The sequence below is a fragment of the Perna viridis genome, chromosome 14, assembly GCF_037379345.1.
Source record: "Perna viridis isolate PV_CMFRI_1.1 ecotype Kerala chromosome 14, ASM3737934v1, whole genome shotgun sequence".
Taxonomy (NCBI): Eukaryota; Metazoa; Mollusca; class Bivalvia; order Mytilida; family Mytilidae; genus Perna; species Perna viridis.
The window spans coordinates 12,626,869-12,645,996 of record NC_142458.1 but is presented as its reverse complement, the minus strand read 5'-3'; the positions used below and the strand labels follow the sequence as shown (position 1 = coordinate 12,645,996).

General features: G+C 31.6%; 1 protein-coding gene across 3 annotated transcripts in view; it reads right to left on the bottom strand.

Moving 5' to 3' along the window:
• Positions 1–278: 278 nt before the first annotated feature.
• The window catches only part of LOC148598240 (receptor-type tyrosine-protein phosphatase U-like), a 30,898-nt gene continuing 12,048 nt past the window's right edge, over positions 279–19,128 (bottom strand). For 2 of the 3 annotated variants that reach the window (XM_088561042.1, XM_088561040.1), the window contains 18 exons: positions 18,886–18,976; positions 18,179–18,279; positions 17,272–17,477; positions 16,665–16,752; positions 15,911–15,984; positions 14,122–14,158; positions 13,411–13,508; positions 9,962–10,087; positions 8,927–9,072; positions 7,991–8,126; positions 7,546–7,695; positions 6,336–6,435; positions 5,814–5,887; positions 5,513–5,644; positions 4,016–4,147; positions 2,400–2,548; positions 1,818–1,953; positions 279–1,057 (listed from right to left, as the gene is read on the bottom strand). In XM_088561042.1, coding sequence (XP_088417168.1) covers positions 983–1,057; positions 1,818–1,953; positions 2,400–2,548; positions 4,016–4,147; positions 5,513–5,644; positions 5,814–5,887; positions 6,336–6,435; positions 7,546–7,695; positions 7,991–8,126; positions 8,927–9,072; positions 9,962–10,087; positions 13,411–13,508; positions 14,122–14,158; positions 15,911–15,984; positions 16,665–16,752; positions 17,272–17,477; positions 18,179–18,279; positions 18,886–18,976 — 2,051 coding nt within the window. In that variant the 3' untranslated portion in view covers positions 279–982. The remainder of the gene's footprint in view (positions 1,058–1,817; positions 1,954–2,399; positions 2,549–4,015; positions 4,148–5,512; positions 5,645–5,813; positions 5,888–6,335; positions 6,436–7,545; positions 7,696–7,990; positions 8,127–8,926; positions 9,073–9,961; positions 10,088–13,410; positions 13,509–14,121; positions 14,159–15,910; positions 15,985–16,664; positions 16,753–17,271; positions 17,478–18,178; positions 18,280–18,885; positions 18,977–19,128) is intronic. The other variant, XM_088561041.1, reaches the window with a different exon arrangement.

Here is a 19,128-nt window from a genome sequence, read left to right as displayed (position 1 = left end):
ATATATATATATTTGTCATTGTGGTCTTTACTGTACACAGAACCATGTCTTAATTTATATTATTGAACTCAAAGTGCTATAAATTGAAACAATTTCATACATTTAAATGTAGAGTAAGACTTATTTTTGAGTCACGGAGTCACTTGAAGAGACTTACGTACCCTATTCCTGCAGCACGAAAAACTGTTCTTCCTCATTATCATTAAAAAATCTGTTTATAGGATATAAGAAGCAATATAAAAACAACAAAATAAACAAACAGAAAGTAAACAAAGATCTTTTTCGGAGATGTTTATTTAATAATGGATTTGTGTTAAAATTTGTGATACCAGTATCACAATTACATTGTTAATAAAGAAAGTTGCAGAAGATATTTTTTTTTTTTAAATACGGGATGCAAAACTATCTTTAGGGTAAAAATATATTTTCTGATTGTAAACATTACTGATTTTGTTAACACTTTATATACCTTTATATACTTTATATCATATATACCTGATGTTTTCGTTTCAGTAGACAGTTTATAAGCATATACGTTTTTTAGAAACTTCTTTCTGAATCCTTCTTGGATTGTAATGCATACTAGTTTATAGTGGTCATGTAAATATATGATAAGGAGTAATCAAGGAAACCAATATTGTAGTCGAAATCAAACTAATCTAATGCAGAGACAAAAACCAGACTTCGTAAACAGACAAACACAACAAAGAACACAAACCAAAACAATACATACAAAATAACAGACATAAATGGACACTTTAGTATCCACTAAAAACTTACAAAAGCCTAATTGTAAGAAGTCTGGCGCGATACAAAACGTTTGCAAAGTTACGACAAGCTCTGGCACAGTTAAAACTAAAAGTTAAAGTTAAAGCTAAAATTAACATTTCTATACATTTTTGCCTTGCATATAATGCACACAGTTACAGATATTAGTACAAAAACTTTTTAACATGTGTTTTTTTTTTAATTCCAGTTAATTTCATGACAGATTGGCATAAGTGTCAAATAGTTTCAGGTACTCTGCGACTGCTTCATGAAGAAATTTGTACTGGTCCTACAATTAGAAACGACGTAAATATATCTAAGCAAAATTATGTTTCAAGCCATCACTATTAAACAAGATATAAGATAAATTCACAAAACATTCGAAATAATGGCTGTAGCCTCATGTAATCTTATACATGTGTATAAGATTTTAAGTAATGTGATAAATTTTATTGCTTGTATTCATTTTTAAAATATTCACTGATTTTTCCATAATCTGTACGTGAAAGATGAAATTTATTTTGTTTGTCATATGACTACACGTACTATTACGTGTATTGAAATATGATTATAGGTCCACATGTTCTTTTGTGTCTACGTCTGTGTATACTGTATTCAAGTATGGTGTTAAATCAAACTAGATGTTCTTTGAATATGTTTAAGAGGACGCTTTCCCTTTCGTTGTGAATGGTCCATTACCCCCAGTGTGTAGTGTAGTCGGCGTTGGTCAGTTTCTTTTTATATCGGTGTTACATACTGTAGGTAATTTGTTTTTTTTTGTGTGTGTGTGTTGTTTTGTGTGTATATTTTCTCTGTGTTTTCGTTATCTTAGGATTATGTTCATTTAATTTCCGTTAAATGAAAAATTAACAATAATCAACTTTTATACATGTCATCCTTGGGTTCCCTTATTTTCCGTATTTAGGATCATCTGTAATGTAATAGTACTTTCAAACAAACTATGGTGAAATACAGGGTTCCATCATGTATGATCCTCATCTATGTAATGTTCACATGCATGCGTTGATATTTGAGTGATTTGTACTTACATAATTAGGTATAATTTGAGGTCTACTGTTTCTCATCAATTTAATGGTGTGCTGAATATCAACTTCTTGTTCTATCCTTAGCCTTTCTATGACAGTCGATAATACACAGTATAATCCACTCTTGTCACACCCGTTCCTGAAAGGTGATAATATTCATAAACAGAAGGATAGTTCACTTACCTGATTTTTAGAACAAGTTTGTTACAAACTAAATCTCCCTCTTCCATTTAGGCGTGAATTACCAGTGGTAATTAAATAACACTTTGGTGTATAACGTCATAATAGATAAATCAGCACAAAGAACAATTAATATAACCATCATTACTCATTATTTCAAAAGAAACTAGGTATGTGTCAATCAAGGACTAATATATAAAGGATTATTTGTTAAGAGACCCTTAGAGACGCGTTTCCTCATACCCCTGATGCAGGAGTCTGTTACGCAGATATTTGTGGCGTTCAAGGAAATCAGAGTAATTATTACTTACCTTAATGTTTGAATTAATTTCAATGTATATTTCCTTATGATTAACACATCTTATTTTGTGTATATATCAATACGGTATTGATAAATTGACTCACAAACACTGCGCAAGGAGTGGGCCTCTCCCTCCATTAACGTGCCTGCTCTCAACAGCTATTAGTAGCTCAAAGAGCTCATTGATTCGATTTGTACAGACAACAGTATCCTCCCAAAATTTGGACTGGTAAAACAAGACTTGCTTTTCAGGCTGCAATACATATGAAAAAAAGCTATCTGAAATCGTATTGCTGCAATAATTTTGAAGCACATTAAGACAAAACATAATACATTTAGATTTTTTTTGAGAATTAAATTGATAAATATTGTTGATTTCTCTCTGTCATGTGTATACCATTCTTTAAACCGAGCGCTATGTAGTTATTGCGTTAAAATCTACCACTTATAAAAAAAATGATCATAAGCGATGGTACACTCCATGAACAATTTAACGAGCCAACTACAAAGTATCGACTAGTCGCTGATGAAAGGATCGATAACGAATGTTCGATGACAGGTCCGACCACTGTTTCATTATGTAAACTAATAGATGATCGCTTCATCTGTATGTTTGAATTTCTATTGGAACAAATCAAGTTTTATGCTATTTTACTTTGAATCAAAATCCTTAAGTTAACATATTCATGGTATACATGAAATCAAATGCAAAGGACCAGCAATTCGAAATGTAACAGAATTCCTTTTACTTTATAAGAGTTTTAAACCACACACAACGAACAAACCATTACAAAAACACATGTACCGATCAGCGGACACGTGATGTAAAACGATTACCGGTTTAAGCTAGCAATTGGATATGCATTATTCATCTCTTAATTGTCAATGATCAAAGACAGGCTACTATTACCGTTGCACGCATCTGTTTATGTTATATTTAATAAACGAAATATCATGTCGCTGACTACGGTTTTTGAAAAAAAAAAAATTCTTGTATCTTTTATACTTCCTTTGTGTGGTCCGTACCTTTTATGTAAAGTAAATGCATATTTATCTGAACAGAATATTGGTGTTTAGTACGGCAAAGTCCATTACACTCTTTGAAAACTCCAAACCCGGTATCTTATATTTTCCATTTCTCAAATAAGGCATAAAATGAGAGGTGCTTGAATAAAAGGCTTAATTGTACAATTTTACCTTTTACGGGTACATGTACACACTATAACAAGTCCGAATGGATACCTTTGTAGGCTTTATCATAAGGATCATAACCCCTAAGTTTTATAAACAGACGTGGCGCCCTTGTTTTTTTTTTTTAACAAATCAATTTCAACTCAGTTTTTGTGAGAGATGCACAAACAAACATTCATGCAATCTTTGAACAATTGTGAATGAAATCTAGCTTTCTGTAATCAAATCTACATGGATGAGAAAATTCATTATTCATCTCCAACCTTATTATACCAAATATAACCAATTCAGGAACACTTTCTCTTGCAAAGTGCAAATTTCATGTACAGTTGTTATCTGGAAAGCGCAACAAACAAATGAAAGACTAAGAATGATTACGTGATCAGTAACTGTTTCTAAACAAGAAATTAAAAATGAATTCGGCAGGTTTTTGACATGCGTGAGCCACCTATTGCCTGATTTGTATTACGACTCTACTTAGATAGTAATATATAACTAACTGACAAAATTGATGCGGGGTATATCATACCGTGTTTTTATATTGTACAGTTATGATCATTCGAGTGAATACGTTCTCTTCTTCTCTCTTTTCTTTTGTGATACGGAAGGGACCAAATGGTACAGTAGATCCATCTTCTGGCAAGTATGTGTTTCCTGATGCCTACAATAACAAAATGTTACAAGCCTAAATTCAAAAAGGTGAGTGTGTTAATTTTAAATGTTTGCGTCTAATATGTATTTATGATATTTAACACTTAAACCTAAAACAATATATATTAAAGTAAAACTGCAGTGTTTGAAAGAGTAATCAAGGGAACCAAGAATATAGCGGTAATCAAAAGAATGTAATCCAGGGACAAAGACCAGACATGGGAAAAAGCCATACACAACAAAGAACATAAAGTAACTCAAATCATACATACAAAGTAACAAAAGTAAATGAGCTACTCGGACTCCACTAAAAACTGGGAGCATGGACCAGGTACACCGGTAGGGTAAGCGTCCTCTGCTTTTCTAGAAACACCCACCGAATTGCTCATAAAAAGTCAAGTCCGGGGTCGACAAACGAGGAAAGGAAAACTATGACCCGTTGAATACATCAGTTTTCATGATGCTGATAGATACACCATAACGATCCACGAGTTCATGATGACGACCATAAAACTTCTGTAGTGATGACTTCAATCTTGTAGCAACATAACCCTGTTCCAAAAGCCTATTTGTTAGAGTTCTAGCGCGATACAAAAAGTCAGCGTAGTTTCGACAAGCTCTGGCATAACGTATGAGTTTGAAATTGGAATTAAAAATATAAATGCTGCCAATATTTTTTTATTTTTCTTTATTTTTAAAATGATTGAATTTGTAACATAATCAACCACGTTTTTGAAAAAAGCGACTAGAAACCACAGTTTTTCATTAAAACAAAATAACTTTTGATCCGGTTCCGTTCAATAGATATCTGAAGTATTTCACAGAAATTACAGATTGTTTAAACATGAAATGGCAAAACTCATATGTATGGCAGCATCCGCTGTCACTGAGCTGTTTGGTTGATATTACGTGAGTACAAGTATTTGTACGAATCAGACCAAATGGGAAAAATATGAAATATACATGTAAAACCAATCTGAGAATATAATTTCACTCAAGAATGATTTTTTTTACTTAAAAATACTACTATTTGATCTCTGTTTTTATGGATTTATTTATTAATGTTTTTAATAGAATGTTAGAAAAATGAGATTTTTGTAACAGATATCTCCCCTTCAATGTTCATTTTCAGTGCATTTCAAAGAATTATAACTCAATGTACCAACAGGATATGGACAGTTTTGCCCTTTTTCCTTGATTCTGGTTGTGTAATTGGTGCAAATAGTTACATAACACTTTCAAAATGGCGGGTTATGCATACCATGTTTCACCTTCTGACTAATTCCTACAAAGTATGATACTTATTGGGTACTGATATTTATTGTTATCAGAAAATAATACATTATTGCATATTACCAAAACAATAAACATTTACCTTGTCTTCTGTTCCCTGATTTAATTTAACAATAGTCGCTATATCGTAATCATACACAAGTCTCCAAAAATCTACTGCAGTTGTGGTGAGAGGCATCTGAGTCACAATGAAACTCCTTCTGTCCTTGTAACCCTGATGCATGAAAAAACAAGGAATACACTGTAATATTTGTATATCTCTAATAGCAATTAAGCAATTAATATCTTATTTGACAATGTTTAGATTATCGAATGGCACGCACTTTAACTGTGTAAACAATTTTGACAGTACATGGTTTCATTTTTTTTGGGAAAAATCTCACCGGTAAAAATACTGCATTGATGTATTCGTTGTGACCTTCCACTGCCGTTGATAGCTTTGGGATTTCTGACTCAACTGTACGAATAATAAACAATATTCCACATTGAGTTATGCACATTCCATAGTCAAGTGGAAATTAAATGTTTACGTCTTTAATAGACATTAAGATGATTTAAATTGAAAACAAAAGTGGACAATACGTTGAATTTATTAATTACCATCTCTGACAGAAGAATTATGTAAATTTACAAAACTTCTTCTCATTTTACTTATATTTCAAACTCTTTTATTCGTTTTTTTTTAAAGTAATTTATACGTAGTTAACTAAATGTGTTTTAAAATGTTTTGATTTTGACAAGGATAACATCTAAGAAAAAACTTCTGACACACAAATTGACTAAAGTAGTGAGTCGTCTACAAAGCAGGAAAGCATACGCTTTCAGAATTTCACAGCATAATCATGACCTTAAGAAGTCAATAGTGTGTAATAAGAAGGTTGTATATCATTAAAAACAGTGTTTACCTGGAATCATATTAAGGTATCTGTTCTTTGCCCTGTTTTCAGCAGATTTGCCAAGAACAAAATCCTCTTCATCATATCTGCTAGAAACACTATTCATCCTCTGTGAAGTATAGTAGAGTAACAACATATGTTGTGGTATAGTATTTCGACAACAACAAATTCTTATAAAGGATTAGGAGTATCATTAATGACAATTTGCCTTTTTAGCATTAAAAAACAGTAAGGAAATAGGCCTAGAGTAAGGGACATAACTCAGTGTTATGTTTGTATCACATTCAACTTCACTAAAGTCTTTCAAGCTGACATTTGAAACAGAATGAATCAGTCCAAGTAACTTTAATGCTTACATGAAATTAATGTAAAATGGTAAATGCAAACGTTCCAGTGATTTGTAAGCGTTGTGTCTCTTACCCTAGGTCTACATCCTTAACGTCCCAGTTGAATAAAATATCTGTATTTGTTACCGTTGTTGTACAATGAAATAACATTTTGTTATAAAAACAATTAATAATCCGTTACTGTGCTATGCTCTATTGTCATTTAAATCATATTCGTGATTTGCAACCAAACATTCATGAAACATAAGCTACGGTATTTTTAAAGAGTAATCAAGGGAACTAAGGTTATAGCGGTAAAAGTGATAAAACAAATATCGTAAAATAGTGAAATACCCAATCTTCATCAAAGTATTATACACATAAAACATTGATTTCTTTCGACAATAATATACCGGCGTAACAAGAAAGAGCTAACAATTCTAGAATTTAATCTATTTTAATTGCTTTGATAATTTTTATATTTCAGATTTCCTGTTGCAGGTACAAATTTTATTAAATTCGGACCATAATTATCTGTGGTGGAATTTATTTCTTCTTAGGATTTGTACAATGTATGGTATAGCATTTGTGAAAGTTTTACTACCTTCTGTGAAGTTACAGATGAATAGAGTACTTAAAGCGCCATATTTGAAAATGCTAATAGAAAAGAACACGAAATCGAGGTTATGAATACCTTTGTAGACAGTGCTTCCATAATGTTTAAACGTATGTGTTTAATCACATCAAGCAAGATTGCTATTGTGATCAAACGAGTAACACATTTCAAAACTCATTGTTTGAATACTCACGCCCAACGCAGAAAAAAAGTGTTTTAAATTCTTATATTAACATTCTTAACAAGTGTAGTTAATGTTTTGTAGAAGTACTTGTACCTCATATTCTATTAGCAATTTATCTTTTCCTTCAGCGGTGTCAAATGTCAGCAATCTTTTGTAGTGATCAGGGAATTCTCCAACGGAAATCACTGTTTTGGGACACAGTATTGCTTCAAGAACAGCGTCGTGGAGAAATACGTATTGGTGCTTTAAATAATGGCAGAATTATGTAGTGAGATAGGCAAAGGCAAGATAATGTGAATTACAAAACCCAGCTGCTTATCCGTATGGAAAGTGAAAGTTATAATAAATGTAATTTCTAAAATTTAAGAAAATATATTTATATCACAATGATATGAAAAATGTTGTTCCGCAGTTTGTACAAAAGCAACATAAAACACTAAGCAAAATATAAAAAAAAACAATATTGGAAAAAAAAATTATCAGAAAAATATCAAGAATATTCATTTTAAAAAATGGAATGACAAGTTTAACGGTTTACCTTTGTTTGAACCATGTTAACTCTCTGATTTCTTAACATTTCAACAGTACGGTAGACTTGAACGTAATCCCTTTCCTGGGCTTCATTCACAATGTAATCAAGGGCGATGTAAGTCCCCGTGCGTCCAACACCTGCACTATAAATAAATCAGAACAAATTAAAAAAAAATAAATCATCGGATTTGTTAACATTTCATGACAGCTAATGCAATTTTAAATACTATATGTTACTTTCCATGCATGTAAATAGTTGACGAATATATAGCCCCTTTCCGTATAAAACTTTTCTAAGGAAAAAATAAGTATTCATGTCAATCAAACCTAGAACAATATTTGAAATAACTAGAATTACTATCATCAAGCACATGATGAGAATAGAATCCGCTCAAAATTAGTTGTATATACAACACGAAGGATCAATTATCCCCATTTTGAATCCAAATTAGTAACTAAAATCATTCACGGACATCTTTATAATGATACCCAAACTTCATGTAATATTTTATCGAAATCCTTCCAGTGGTTAAGCAGTACTTTCACTGACGAGAAATGTTGCGGACGGGATAATTCTTATAACATTTTTTTTACATTGTTTGGTTAAATAACAAAGCACATACATACAACAAAGGATACTACACTAAAAATGTTTTGGATTTTTTAACAGTTGGAATGGGTATATTTACACGTAGTTTTCAGACGACAAAGGTTGTGTGTGATAATTTTAAGAAAACACGTATGGGTTTTTTTTTTTTATTTTTAGTATAATGGTAAACAAAAGAACAATGAATTGATATGAAGAGACTTTATATGGGAATTAGGCACAACCGAACGTCTTCCAGTGACTTCAGTCACATTCGTATCATGGTTTTCCCCGTATCTGTGAAAAGTGACGTGAAAATTGTTATAATTTCCCAAGAAATAAAATAATCATAGATACCTGCAATGTACCGTTATAGGTCCCTTCGAAGCTGTTCCACAGTTAACTTTGTTCCTAAAGTTAACAAGTGTCGACGAACATTTTGGTACGTCTTTGTCGGGCCATGCAGTAAAGTGAAACTGAGTGGTCTGTTTACGCTCTTTTCCCTATAATATTGATAGGTGAATACAAACAGTTATGAAAGTTTTCGAAGTACTGAGGCCACAAAGCAGGAAAATCATTTAGTATGAATAATGAGTGTAAACTAATAGCATTTTTTAACTGCTTTAATATTTAATCACCCGTGTTAAAAAGATGTAATTGAGAAATTAATTTACCAATCCACTAAGTAAACACTTGTTCACATAAATAAGAGGCTGAGCATAGATGTGCATTCCTTCAATGTGATCATTATAAATATCAATATAAATCCAAAATACTGTTTAAAATCAGAAGTTCAAATATGATCAACGATATAAATTTAGTAGGTAACATGAAATTAAAGAGGAGCGTTACTTATTTATATAATAACATGAAATAGTCATTGAAAATTGTATTTCTCGTCATTACATTTTAAAACTAGTATCTTAATACTCATTCCGAGATTCCGAAATGTGTGGATACAAAACGAAATACCCCTGCAATCATCTAATATTAACGTAATTGTATTGTAAAGTCCAAAATTATGTGTATCTAAATTTGAAGAAAAAAACAACCTGTGCACTATAACGCTTTCTAAAAAAAATATGTTTTTAACTCTTTTTTTTATAAATCTTTTATTTAACAAGGAGCTTGGTAAATACAACAAGGGCACCCAATTCTACCCATTTGAGCTAAATGCAAAACATCCTAATGGGAATCAAAAATAGAAAAAACAAAAAACAAAAACAAAAAAAAAACAAAAAAACAAAAAAAAAATATAAATCATAAATACTTTCTATATTTATCTAAGGTATCGTCCAGGCTGTTTCTTTTACACCATTTAAGCTGTTTATGAGCAACAGTGTGGCGGATGGACGGACGGACAATGCGTGTTATCTATATTCTGATACAAACCTTGCTGAGTCTGAACAATCGTACAGCAAACTCAGATTGTACGGCTTCTTTTAACAAACATATATTTATTTTTCCAAAAGTAACCATCTGGTGCATCTCGCTAGGCCAGTATTGTACGCATTTTTGCTAATTGAAAATAAGTCTGGTCATAGTTAATAAAGTTTACATGTATAACACAAAAGATTGAAAATAAGATTTTGAAAAAAAATTCTTATGTTATGTGACAACCCTCATATTTTGATTACATTATAACATAGTCATTGATATTGTATTGTTACAGAAGGCTTTCAAAAATCCAAGACGGGACAGGATTCATGGTCTTCGCCACTATATGTTACTTAAGTTACATGATGTCACCATAGATGGTCTCCTTCATACACAAACATCTTTGACTTCATCACATTAGAACCAAAATTTATTCTATGCCTCTCACTCTACTAAACTCCCTTTATAAAACAAGTCTTGACACTCCTGTTTCCGACTCCACCTCACCTTTATACAGAATTGTTGCCATCATTTTGGATATTGGTTTCCCCAGACTCTTTAAACCAGTTTGTGTGAAAAGTCAAGATGAAGAAAAACGATCATTTCTTCCACTACCGTTTGTCAACAAAGGTATAGATGCAATTACTTTTGCTAACATCCTCCATCACAAAAACGTTACCAATAATTTTCCCCCATATTTCAAAGACAAATCCATACCAATTATTTCATATTCCTATACTCCACCCATTGCATCCAAAATTTTCAATTATAAAAGGCTATTGCAGAACCTCGATATTGAGGACTTCAAGGCTAAACCACCTGACTGTTCTTGCAAAAGCTCTCCATTCAAATATGGTCCAACTGGTCACGTCGTTATGGGAAATTTAACCATCATCGAAAACGAATCTCTGCGTAATATCCTTTCTAAAGGTCCAAAGTACCGTGAACCACGCTACATAAATTGGAATTATAACTTTTTTATGGATGCCGTCGAGGACTATGCACTTAAAGAGATAAAACGAGAAAAAGACGACATAATTCTCTGTCAGAGTGGTTCAAGTCAGTGAGATCATTAATTTTGAAACGAATGAAAGTTTTAAGTAGGTCAATGCCAAGGCTACATCAGTTTTCAAAGACCCCGATGTCGCAAAAACATTGTCTGCTATACATGAAAAGTATCTTGTTGTACCAGCAGATAAAGCCCAAAACAACATTATTTATGTCTGCAAGGCGTTTTCCAATGTTTATTATCAGAGGTAGACGTAGAAAATAATAGCTGTGATAAGTCCTATACTGCTACCACACTCCAAAGAGGAGATTGCGGAAAACCATAAATGTGTGCTTTCCTCTGTTGGTCTCTCTACCAAGGACGATGATTTTGATTTACCGTCTATGTACTGCATTCCTAAACTCCGCAAAAATCCATACAAACAACGTTTCATAGTTGCATCTGCAAAATGTACCGCCAAACCTCTTTCAAACTTTTAACGTCTATACTCAAAATTGTCAAAGAGGGTCTGCAGTCCTACCACAACACTTGTCACTTCCGTAAAGGTATTAATTCAATGTGGATTCTGAAAAATTCGATAGATCTTTTGGAGACTATCAATTCAAAACTATCATCTGAATGTATTATCATTAAAACCTACGATGTTTCAACACTGCATACTTCTAATCCCCATACTCAAAAATCCCGACTTAAAACCATTATACATCGTAGTTTTTCAAAAAAAGATGGTACACCTAGATACAAATATATAGTTCTTGGTAGAGATTCCTCATACTTTGTAAGAAATAATTTCAAATCATCTTCCAAATATACAGAGAAAGATGTTTACAAAATGCTGGAATATTTAATCGACAACATATTTGTCCAGTGTGGTGGACGTGTTTTTCAACAAACGGTCGGCATTCCAATGGGAACAAATTGTGTTCCTTACTTGCGGACCTATTCCTTAACTCTTACGAGGCTGACTTTATAGCTGATATGATCCGAAAGAAATAACATCATTTTGCTAGATCCTTCAATTTCAGTTTCCGCTATATACATGACGTATTATCTTTAAACAATCCTAATTTCGTAGATTTGATACAACTCATCTACCCCAAAAGAACTTGAGACAAAGGATATTACAGACATTGTGAAGTCAGCCTCATATCTTCACCTACACTTAGAAATCGATGATTAAGGAAAACTATTGACCAAGCTTTACGACAAACGTGATGAATTTTCATTCAGAATTGTCAACTTTCCTTTCATCTCTGACAACATCCCGTCAGCAACTGCGTATGGAGTGTTCATATCACAACTCATACGTTATGCCAGAGCTTTCCGGAACTACGCATACTTTTTGTATCGCGCTAGAAGTCTATCAAATAGGCTTCTGGAACAGGGTTTTGTTGCTACAAGATTGAAGTCATCACTACAGAAGTTTTATGGTCGTCATCATGAACTCGTGGATCGTCATGGTGTATCTATCTGCACCATGAAAACTGATTTATTCAACGGGTCATAGTTTTCCTTTCCTCTTTTGTCGACCCCGAACTTGACTTTTAATGAGCAACACGGCGGGTGTTTCTAGAAAAGTACAGGACGCTTTTCCTACTGGTGCACCTGGTTCATGCTTCCAGCTTTTAGTGGAGTCCGAGTTGCTCATTCGCTTTTGTTACTTTGTATGCATGATTTTAGTTACATTATGTTCTTTGTTGTGTATGTCTGTTTTGTAGGTCTGTGTCCCTGGATTACATTCTTTTGATTACCGCTATAACCTTGGTTCCCTTGATTACTCTTTCACGTTTTAATCCGATTGGTATATTCAGCATACACCTTTACAGTCGATATGAGGAGGGGGACTTCTTTGCATTGCGGATAATAGCAAGTTTCATTATGAGTGAAAGTTGAATATCACAATATTTCAACTCAAAATACTTAACTTCAATATACCAACAAACGTGCCTCAACGAAGTTTGCGTTGATGCTGAAATTTTGAAGGAATGCTGATATCTTCAATATTCAACTTTCACGAGTTATACAACCTTTTTTTCTCTATAATTTTTTAGAATACCTTGGAGGCTCGAAATTCGACATATGTCTTGGCGAAAATAATTTCAAAATATGATGGCAACAATGGAGTCGAGAAACAACGTTAGAAACGTCACAACGTCGCTTTTGGACAAAAAATATTTAAATGCAATAAAACGCAACCTCACCAATCGCAACGACGAAAGTTCATATCTTCATTAAATGATTTTGCATTTCTTCAAACCCTATTTTCTTGTTGAAAATACATACATTTGTATGCAATGGTGCTTGATAACAGAAAGAATGCTCCATGTAGTAGATATGATATACTTTAATGACCTCAGACAAGCTGTTTAAAGTTTTTTTTTTGTATATTTTTTCAGCATAGAGAAACATGTCTTAGACGAAAAAAAAAATTGAAGCACCTATACGATGAACGTACCTTGCCATTTTCATAAACATTAGTTAGCATAACGATTCTTTCTGAGTCATATTGCCACACCATTCTCCAAAAGTCATCAACGGTTTTATCCTGAGGTCCTTAAGAAAATAAACAATAAATATAGTTGTTTCATTGAATTTTGATACATGCAACTCAATGTAATAGTCTTGTAATGTTAAAGACATTGTGTGACTGAAATGAATTATATTTTAACATCCATCTAATATTAAGTCGAAGCGGAACCTAAGTAAGTAAAATTACCCATTATCTTAGTTCAGCACTCATTTGTATTTGCAATATGCATAATAAGTTAATGTTATTAAGAATGATGATATAAATAAAATACAAAATTTTACATCGCATCTAAATATACTCCCAGTTTTTTGTGGAGTCATTTTTGTTTCTTTGTTCTTTGTTGTGCGTGTCTTTTTACTCTGTCTGGTTTTTATCTTTCATCTTTCATCTTGTTATGTTTGCTCGAATCTTGTTTCCTTTGAATATTTTATAGACAATAATAAAGAAACTCATTACACTTCAAAGTTTTTTTTAATCAAACATGTAAAACTCTAAGTGATTATACAGTTTAATTGTTATTAAATAATGAACGTTTGAAATTTAAGACTTTTAGATAAACATATTTACAGTTCAATTCATAATAGTTACTGATATATGGACTGTTACTGTTTTCAACAATAATCAAGATTGCATTACCTTGAGAAGCGATGTACTTTCGAACATGTCCGTATCCCTTTTGAAAAACAAGAAAAACGGCTGATTTGTATAAAATGTTTTGCGTTTTTGTTTTTGTGTTTATTTCATGTATCATGCACATCGAAATGCATTTTACTTTCAATTCGGTTGTATAGAATCATAGAAAATGTATCAGCTCGTTACATGATATAAACGCAATGCAGTCTTCGCATAAAGTAGACTTCAAGGTATAGCGTTTCTCTACTTCTATGCAAAAATTATCTCGTCGTAGTATCTTCAAATTAGTAAGTATTGTTTTCGTTTGTCACGTGTGATAAACGAATCCAACAAATATTGTTTCTTAATAAAAAATCCTTCATCATATGTTTATGGCTATGTTTGTTCATTATGACTATAATGTTCACATTTGTTACATCTATTACGTTTACAAAAAATCGTTTTAGTAGTGCTATCGTTCTTTTCAACATTCCCTGCAAAATGTAATTATAGTTCTAAAAATAGAATACAAATTATATTATTAAAAATAAATGTAAACAACAGATACCATTTCTACTTCAAGATTGTAATTTTAAAAACCTCAGTTACAATAAAGTTATGTTTGACTTAAACTGTTAAAATAATTGAAATTCTCATGACACAAATGTATTCGTAAAGAAAAATGATATATCGGTATGTAAAGGTTCTAGAGACAATATTGGTGAGTAGAAAATTTGACCTTAATGACCTTAAAATATATAAATCATTCTTGAGATATAATATTTGTAGTCTATAGATTTTCCTTTTCTGCCTAATGTTGAATAAATACACTAATGAACACTAGTCCATAGGGTTTCTTTCGAAACAAAAAACAAAAAAAAAAAAAAACAAGTACTTACTGTCAAATAACTTTGTTCGTGGGGTACCAATTTTCGTGGAGTGCGTGTTTGACACAAACCACAAAATATAATTCCAGACTAAATACACATTATTCATTTATTTGTACCGTGAGAATATCAAATCATAAATTTAGAAATCAATTAACCAACAAGGTGCCAACAATACACGAAATTGATATTCAAGAATAGAAATACTTTCATAGTAACCCATATTCGATATTCTTTAAATATTTGTTTCAAACAGTGTGTGGTCCCTTTTTTAAAAGTTGTTTAGCCAAGTATCTCCCTTTTGGACCAGAAGACACATACCCTACCGATGCACCTGGTCAAGTCACTTTATGTTCTATGTTGTGTGTGTCTGTTTTCATGTCTGGTCTCTGTCCCTGTTTTACATTCTTTTGGTTACTGCTATAATCTTGGTTTCCTTGATTATTCTTTGATAAACAATATGTAGTTTGCATAAATATAAAGAGAAGGATAATACATCATACAAAGAACTACGAGGTAATTTGATGACCGCAATGAAATTCTCAATATCACATGCATATAGAATATATCTACGTTGCTAGTTCTATACTGTTGTTTCGTTAGTATTATATGTAAATATTGAATATCACATGCCAATATCTGTATAATATACGTATCAACCAAAGACTCCAATATCATTACAAGAACCTCCTACCGTTGTATAGGTCGAGGGTCGATATTGCATGTGGTACATATTTTCGAGTGATATGAGCATTCATTTCATTTATTTTAATTATACTTAAAGTATGTTCCGACTAGGGTTGGATAAAGAATAAGCAATTTGGGTCTAGGGGTGTGAAATTTTGGATGTAATATGAAGTAAACACTATAGGTTTAAACAAGCACTTAAAACGTATTTTTGAATGTATATATATATTATGATGTACCTGTATAAAAGATGCGTTGATATAATCCGATTTGTAGTCATCATCGGTATCAAGTGTTACCCTGGTCTCATCGTCTGTTAAATAGTTATTTTAAGGATCAATGATAATGCAATGTCCTATGATAAAAAGCAGTTTATATCAGATAAAACTTGATTGACAGTTTATGAGCAAATACTGCAGTTTTCTCTCTCAGAAATATACCATTTGTAAACCGAACACTCAATTATTGTCAGGTTGGATGTTTAGCATTGAAAGATATATGCTTTAAATAAGGAACGGAGTATTTACTTTCAAGGTAGAATATCATGTATCTTTCTTTAAGATACATTTTACCGATATGCTTTAGTACCGTTGACTAAAACCTCGAAATTGTCTTAAACTGTCTGTACTGTCTAAGTAAAGCACCAACTAGGAAGAATGCTTCATACGTTTTCAAAAATAGTATTTTTATCAAATGATATAAATTGGTTTTTAAATGTATATGATTTGTAAGTTTCAGTTCAGTAGGAAACACTTACGATTTCATTGCAAACAAATTTTATTCGATGCCAAAAAAATATTTTTATTCTACATAAACTGATATATAAAGTTGTGAAGAAAATTTATTTTTCTCAATTCTATTTATATTCAGTTTGACTTCAGTGGGTTTTTCTTGTGGTTACCATCGAAGTATTACTTCTCTGCTTAATGTTTGTTCTTTAAATAGCTTAAACATTTAAATGCCGTTTACAACATATGCACAATTAATACTTACAAGCATACATATCCTTGTACTTATTTTTACTTTTGTTTTCTGGTTTCAAAGCGACAGTGGTAAGTTTCTGAAGTCCATATTTTAAATCCTGAAAAAGACATTTATCACACCAAAAAGATACGCTAATCATTGACGATGTCTAAATATTTAAGATCTTTTAGTTTGATGAATCAGTCGCATTTTTTTGAAATAAAGTTGATGTTTTTCTTTTTCAAATATCATCTGAATTGGATTTTGTTGTTAAGAAACGTGTAAGAGTATGATTCGTTCAATACAAAAAAAAAAATGTTCTCTTTTGTCTTTTGTTTTTGTTTTTTTTTGTTTTGTTTTTGTATTATTATTTTGTTTTTGTTTGTTTTTGTTTTGTTTTGTTTTGTTTTTTTTTTGTTTTTAATTTTTTGTTTTTTGTTTTGTTTTTTTGTTTTGTTTGTTAGTTTCGTTTGTTTTGGAATCTTCCTTTAAACAGTAATATGGAAAAAAATCAATGTACATGTAGCAATAAAACGTATTTTGTATTAAAGTGATCCAAGCATTTACTTTAAATATTCTGAGTTTAAATACATTTACCACGCGGGCATTGATAAAAAAGTAATCTAGATTACTTTACCTGAAATTCCTGTTCGAATTTTCCATTTCTTGTTCTGCCTTTTTCTACATACTCGTAAAAGCGTTTTACTTCAATAGCATTTTTGGGTATCTGCGAACCCACATTGAATGAGTAGTACCCCTCTATTTCTGCCTTCTCATCAACCTTATTGACATATACCTTGTCTGATGCGCTCAATTCTGCGAGTGTTTGTTTTCTTTCTATATCTGTAAAATTTTAAAAACTTGGGCATATGTTGGTTCTTCTTTGACAAATGTGCTATACCTTATATGCAAAGAAATAATCTGAAATTTTAAGATGATGATAGTGTTTTAGTTTCTTGAAAGTGCGAATTGTTCTTTTTTGGTTAGGTGACCAACGTAAATTCCTGTGACTTCCAGGCGTTTGTTTGGTTACATTTTCTATGATTTAGTCGTTTATTGTACGTCTTGGACGGCCAGTGATTTGCGATATCACCCCATGAAGGATGTTAAACGTATATGGAAATGAAAAATTCCCGTTGAGATTTGTTGTGCTGTTGTGTATCATTTTCGTTTAAACGTAAATAACAGAAAACGGCGTTCTCTTAATATGAAACCTATAATTACAGGCGAAATAGTCATTGGATTCAAAATTTGACAGATCTATTTTGTTTTGTTTGACAATGGTTTTCATACATGTAATTACAAATAAACGACAATGAAAACGAATGACATTAGATTGTACAAATAAATGTAGTATAATCTAGAACTAACTGCTTTTGTGTTTTCCCATTTTGATGTTTTTTCAACGTAATTTCGAAAAATAACTTTTGAAGAAACTTACTATAATGAGACCAAATTAAATCTTAAAAAAAACATGTATTTTAAAGAAATTTGTAACTTAATTAGAGATAAAAATATTGTATAACAACTGTTTTCAGTCAAACCTGTACTATCTATATCTGAATAAATATGTCTTGCAGATGTACTCATAGATGGTGGTTTAGTGGAACTAGCTTCGGGGGATTTAGGGACATGCAACTTGCGACTGTAAATTGAACAAAATACATTTTTTTAAATACCAAATTAAGATCATTTTAGACCAATAAGACCCTTTATCCCCCTTTCTCCTTTCATAGGAATTTTGATCACTGACCATTTAATTAAGTTAGTGTTCCTTTTACATATTAGACATTCAAGCTCCGGAAACAACGTTTTAGATCAAAATATTACATTAATGTTATTAGATAAGATGTAGACTTATGATTATATAGTGAAAACAATCCTCTTTACAGCGAAAACTGAATGTAAAGAACTATTTATCCTATTCCTTTTGGTCGGCCCTATGAGATCAGTGCGTACAATAATAATCAATGAGAATTAAAAAATATACTTTTTGTAGTATATATACATTTTGATATTAACTGATGTATGCCATACTTAAAAAGGATATATAAATGCATTTATTTATTTTTCAGTTGGTTAAACAAAATGTTTAGCAGAAATTCTTCTCACTTTACAAAGTTAATTACATAATTTTGTATTGATACATTATGGTTACGTTGCCATGCCATCGTTATTTAATGTCAATTTTCTTACGTTTACATTGTTTTATTATCATTATTTATTTAATTGGTGTTACTAATGTACATACCGTCTGACTATGATGATGGCTAGTAGAACAACGCTAACTACTACAAAAACAGTTACAGTACAACCAATAATGGCCCCATTATTCTGATCATCTTTTGCCAGGAATTAAAAGTAAAACATTTTTATGCATAATATCTGTAAAAATTGACTACAAAAATGCTTCTGCGTTTGTTTGTTTGTTTGTTTGTTTGTTTTCTGATTAAATTGATCTTATTATTGAAATGAAAAATTATGACTACACTAG